This window comes from Aplysia californica, unplaced genomic scaffold (assembly GCF_000002075.1).
Source record: "Aplysia californica isolate F4 #8 unplaced genomic scaffold, AplCal3.0 scaffold01284, whole genome shotgun sequence".
NCBI classification, from domain to species: Eukaryota; Metazoa; Mollusca; class Gastropoda; order Aplysiida; family Aplysiidae; genus Aplysia; species Aplysia californica.
Genome location: NW_004798554.1, coordinates 126,527 through 130,787, shown reverse-complemented (window position 1 = coordinate 130,787; position 4,261 = coordinate 126,527). Strand labels below are relative to the sequence as shown.

The 4,261-nt window shown below is 43.7% G+C and overlaps 1 protein-coding gene across 2 annotated transcripts in view; it reads left to right on the top strand.

Moving 5' to 3' along the window:
• Positions 1–4,261, top strand: part of LOC101845211 (ankyrin repeat and KH domain-containing protein 1) — a 13,571-nt gene that overhangs the window by 1,906 nt on the left and 7,404 nt on the right. For both annotated transcript variants that reach the window (XM_005112476.3, XM_005112475.2), the window contains exon 2: positions 247–3,358. In XM_005112476.3, the coding sequence (XP_005112533.1) occupies positions 274–3,358 (3,085 nt within the window). In that variant the 5' untranslated portion in view covers positions 247–273. The remainder of the gene's footprint in view (positions 1–246; positions 3,359–4,261) is intronic.

Sequence of the window (4,261 nt, the reverse complement as noted above, 5' to 3'; positions counted from 1 at the left end):
CCCCCACACACACCCAGTCCCCGATTAGTTTTTCTTACGTGACAGACAACTCTTTACATTTAAAAACACATACCGTGTTAAACAAAAGATATATTTTTATCTCTTTGTAATTTGTTAGATTCTAAGTCTTAAATACCTTAATTTAGAAAATCTTGTTGATTTTTTCCTACGGCTATTATTGCTGTTTGCGCAGCCATCTACTTTGTCAGGTGGCTGTGAATGCTTTGTCTTTTTTCCCCTTGGTAGGTGACCGTCCATTTATCTACTTCAGTCATGGGGAATGAGGTACAGAGAGCAGCGGAGGCAGCAGCTGCTGCGGCAGGCTTAGATGCTTCAGACCTTGGCGGTGAGATGGACTTTGAAAAACTGATGCAACTTCTGGGTCAAGAGAACAGTGGCCAACAGTTCGCAGATTCATCAGACTCAGATGGCGAGGAAGACAAAGATGAAAAGAAGAAGAAGAAGAAGAAAAAAAAAGCTGACATTGGAATAAGCGATGATGACCTCTACAGACAGCTGAAGGACAATGCAGCACAAGGGCAGACCACAGGGGCTGAGGCTTTAATTATGTGTGCTGTGATGGGACGCAGTGCGTTGATAGCTAGGCTTCTCAATGAAAATCTCAGTGTCAATGCTCAGGACAGGGAAGGCCGAACAGCTCTGATGATGGCATGTGCAGTGGGCAACGAGAATTCTGTACAGCTGCTGTTAGAGCGTAGGGCAAACACTAACTTGGTGGACAATCATGGGAACCCTGCCCTTCTTGTGGCTCTTGTTGCCAAACAAGAAAATCTGGCACGAGAACTAATTGACCATGGAGCCGAAATCAATGTGAAAAACAATAACCATGACACCCCTCTGCATGTTGCTTCTGGGAAAGGCTTGAATGATATTGTCAAACTGTTGATTAAAAAGGGAGCGGATGTTAATGCAAAAGACCTCAGACAATGGACACCGCTGATGCAATGTAGCCAGCACAATCTGTACGACACTGTTCAGATCCTTGTCGATGCAGGGGCCAATGTTGATGAGACTCAGGTATCAGGTGGAAGTGCCTTAGAGATCAGTGCTCACAACGGCCACGTGGAAAATGTGAAGATCCTCCTGAAGGCAAATGCAGATATCAATCATGCTAGTAAACCAGGGTGGACACCTCTAGCTTCTGCTGCTGGTCAAGGACATTCACAGGTGGTGAGCAAGCTCATTAAATACGGCGTTGAGCTGAATCCAACAGACAAGCAGGGAAGGACTCCGCTTTTCCAGGCTGCGTTACAGAGTCACAGGAACGTTGCTGAAATTTTATTGAAAGCAGGAGCTCACCCAGACATCACTGACAACAAGGGAAGCACGCCGCTGATGTGTGCTTGTCAGGAAGGTAACATTGGGATCGTAGAGATTCTACTAGACCATAGTGCTGATGTCCTGCTGACTGACTATGAAGGATTGACCGCACTGTACATGGCAGTACAAGGCAAGCACAGACAGATTGTGAGAACGCTGCTGTCTCAACACGACTGGCCATTCCCTGGGATAAACTTGAGGGTGAAAAAAGGCACATCTCTTCTACTCCGAGCTGTAACCAGCGGAAACCGTGATGTCACAAGGATGATAATTGAGGCCGGTGCTGATGTCAATCAAACCGATGATGACGGCAAAACCCCTCTGTTGGTGAGCAGTCACCAAGGTTACCTTGAAGATGTACGGATGCTTCTAAATGCTGGGGCCAGGCCGAATGAATGCGATGATGATGGTGACTCACCCCTAATGATGGCTGCCTTGAAAGGTCATCTGGAAATTGTTAGATTGCTGTTGAGTTATGAAGCCTCTGTGCATTTATCCAACACAAATGGAAGGACAGCTCTCATGAACGCTGCCTACAATGGACATGAAGATGTGGTAGAGTTACTGTGTGAGTGTAAGCCTGACCTTAACGCTGTAGAACATAACGGATGGAACGCTCTCATGTTGGCAACTCAGTTCGGACACTCAAAAGTGGTGAGATACTTGCTAAGTAAGGATGTCCCCTGTGACATGCGCACTAAGAATGGCTTAACTGCTCTTGGCATAAGTGCAGGCAATGGGAAGTTTGACTGCGTCCTGGCTCTTGTTGACAAAAATGCCGATGTTGATGCTATGGATGAGAATGGCAGCACACCTCTTATTTTGGCATCTGGAAAAGGTCACTGTCGTGTCGTGGAACTTCTTCTGAATAACCATGCAAATGTTGATGCATCCAACAGTAAAGGGCATACCGCCCTTCTTCTTGCGGCACACAAAGGGTTTGACAACGTTGTTCAGTTCCTTCTGAACAAAGGTGTCAAAGTAAATGTGGCTGACTGTGATGGGGATTATCCAATCCACACTGCTGCTTTGAATGGACATCTTACAATTGCCAAAGCTCTCATTGAAGCAGGTGCCCGAATTGACGTAGTAGATAAAAAACAGCGAACTCCACTGATGAATGCTGCTCACAAGGGGGACCACGAGTTGGTGAGTTTACTGATCAGCAAAGGCGCTAGTGTACACCAGCCAGGAGCGGATGGCTGGACCCCGCTCATGCTGTGCACTCAATATGGACACAAAGACTGCATGCGGGTCCTGATTGACAACGGAGCTGATATTGAATCTGTTGATAAAGCTGGAAATACTGCTCTGATCATTTGCTCTGCCAATGGCCACAAAAAAGCTGTTTGTATGCTATTGGAGCATAATGCCAACCTCAATGCCCAGAACAATAAAGGCCAGACTGCTTTGATGGTGAGTACAAACAATGATCATTTAGAGATTGTTCAGTTTCTCCTAAACCATACGTCTAAAGTTGAAGGCCAGGATGTAAAAGCAAATCTGGAACTGCATGAATATGAAAGACTTGACACTGCGCTTATCATCGCCGCTCGTCGAGAGAGAACCTCCATATTGAAAGTTTTGCTGGACCAAGGAGCAGATGTCAATACACAGAACAGACACAACAGTACAGCCCTCAATATCAGCTCTCAGTATGGCTACAAGAACATTGTTGAAGACCTGTTGGAAAGAAATGCTGATGTGAATTTGACTGATTCAGATGGGGATACACCCCTCTTGAGCTGCTGTCTAAATCCAGGGAATCACTTGGTTGTCAAGTCACTTTTGACCAAAGGAGCTGACGTACATGTCGTCAACGGAAACAATGAAAGTGCTCTATTTTTGAGTGCCAAAAATGGCTGTCGTCGGATTGTTGAGCTATTGTTGAGCCATGCAAAGTATGAGCCCCATCAGCTTGAGCAGGCCATCAATGCTGCCAGAAACAAAGGTCATCAAGCAATTGTGGAAATGCTGAAGAATGAATCGGAGTCTATCACAGCTAAAACCACACCTGGTGAGCAATATTGTTATGTCCCTGTCCACAATGTGTCCTTTTTCAGTAAGTTTTTAATCATGCTTTAAGACGTGTTTCTGTTTTGTGAGGAACAGATAGTTGTCTTGGGTTGATGCATGGAAAGTGTTGCATTATACACCAGAACCTTTACTTATTAAAATGCCTATAAATATTTGTTCATGAAAAATAAAACTGTCTTCTAACCAAATGTCAACGTCAGACTTATATTAGACACAAACAATTCTTTTGTTTCGAGTTAGCAAATAATTCAGAGTATAAAATATCGACTCCGAAGATCCCCTTATATCTATCTTCCCTCTCTTTAAATCCAATGGGGTTTCACTATCCAATATGCAATAGTATGTACTTTTTCAGGGGTCTAGTTTTTTCACGCGGTGATCCCAGTGTTGAATTGTGTTAGTATTACTTTGTTTAAGCGGTTCCCGATAGGATTCCCAAAATTGTTTTTCTTCTTGAAATGTTCTGAGCATTCTTTTAAAACTTTGACAGATTAGGGACCGTTCAAAAATGACTTCAGCTAAAATTTGACCAAAAAAGACCCCCTCCCCCTTTATCATCTTCTGTCATCTTTCCCAGGACCCTCTCATTGCGTCGATGTACCTCTCTTTACACAGAAAACAAACAAACAACTGACTAACAAACAAATAAACAAACAAGCAAATAAACAAACACACAAATAGATACATTACCATTCTTGTGTCGATAAACACTCTCTTAACTTAAAACAAACAAACAAACAAATAAACGACAAACAAACAAATGACCAATCTTGCGTCAGTGTGTCTCTCTTTACCTAAAACAAACAAATAGACAAATGGCCGTCATTGGGTCGGTCTGTTTCACTTTTCCCTGCACTACTCCAAGGTGTAAAATAAAAAGAGG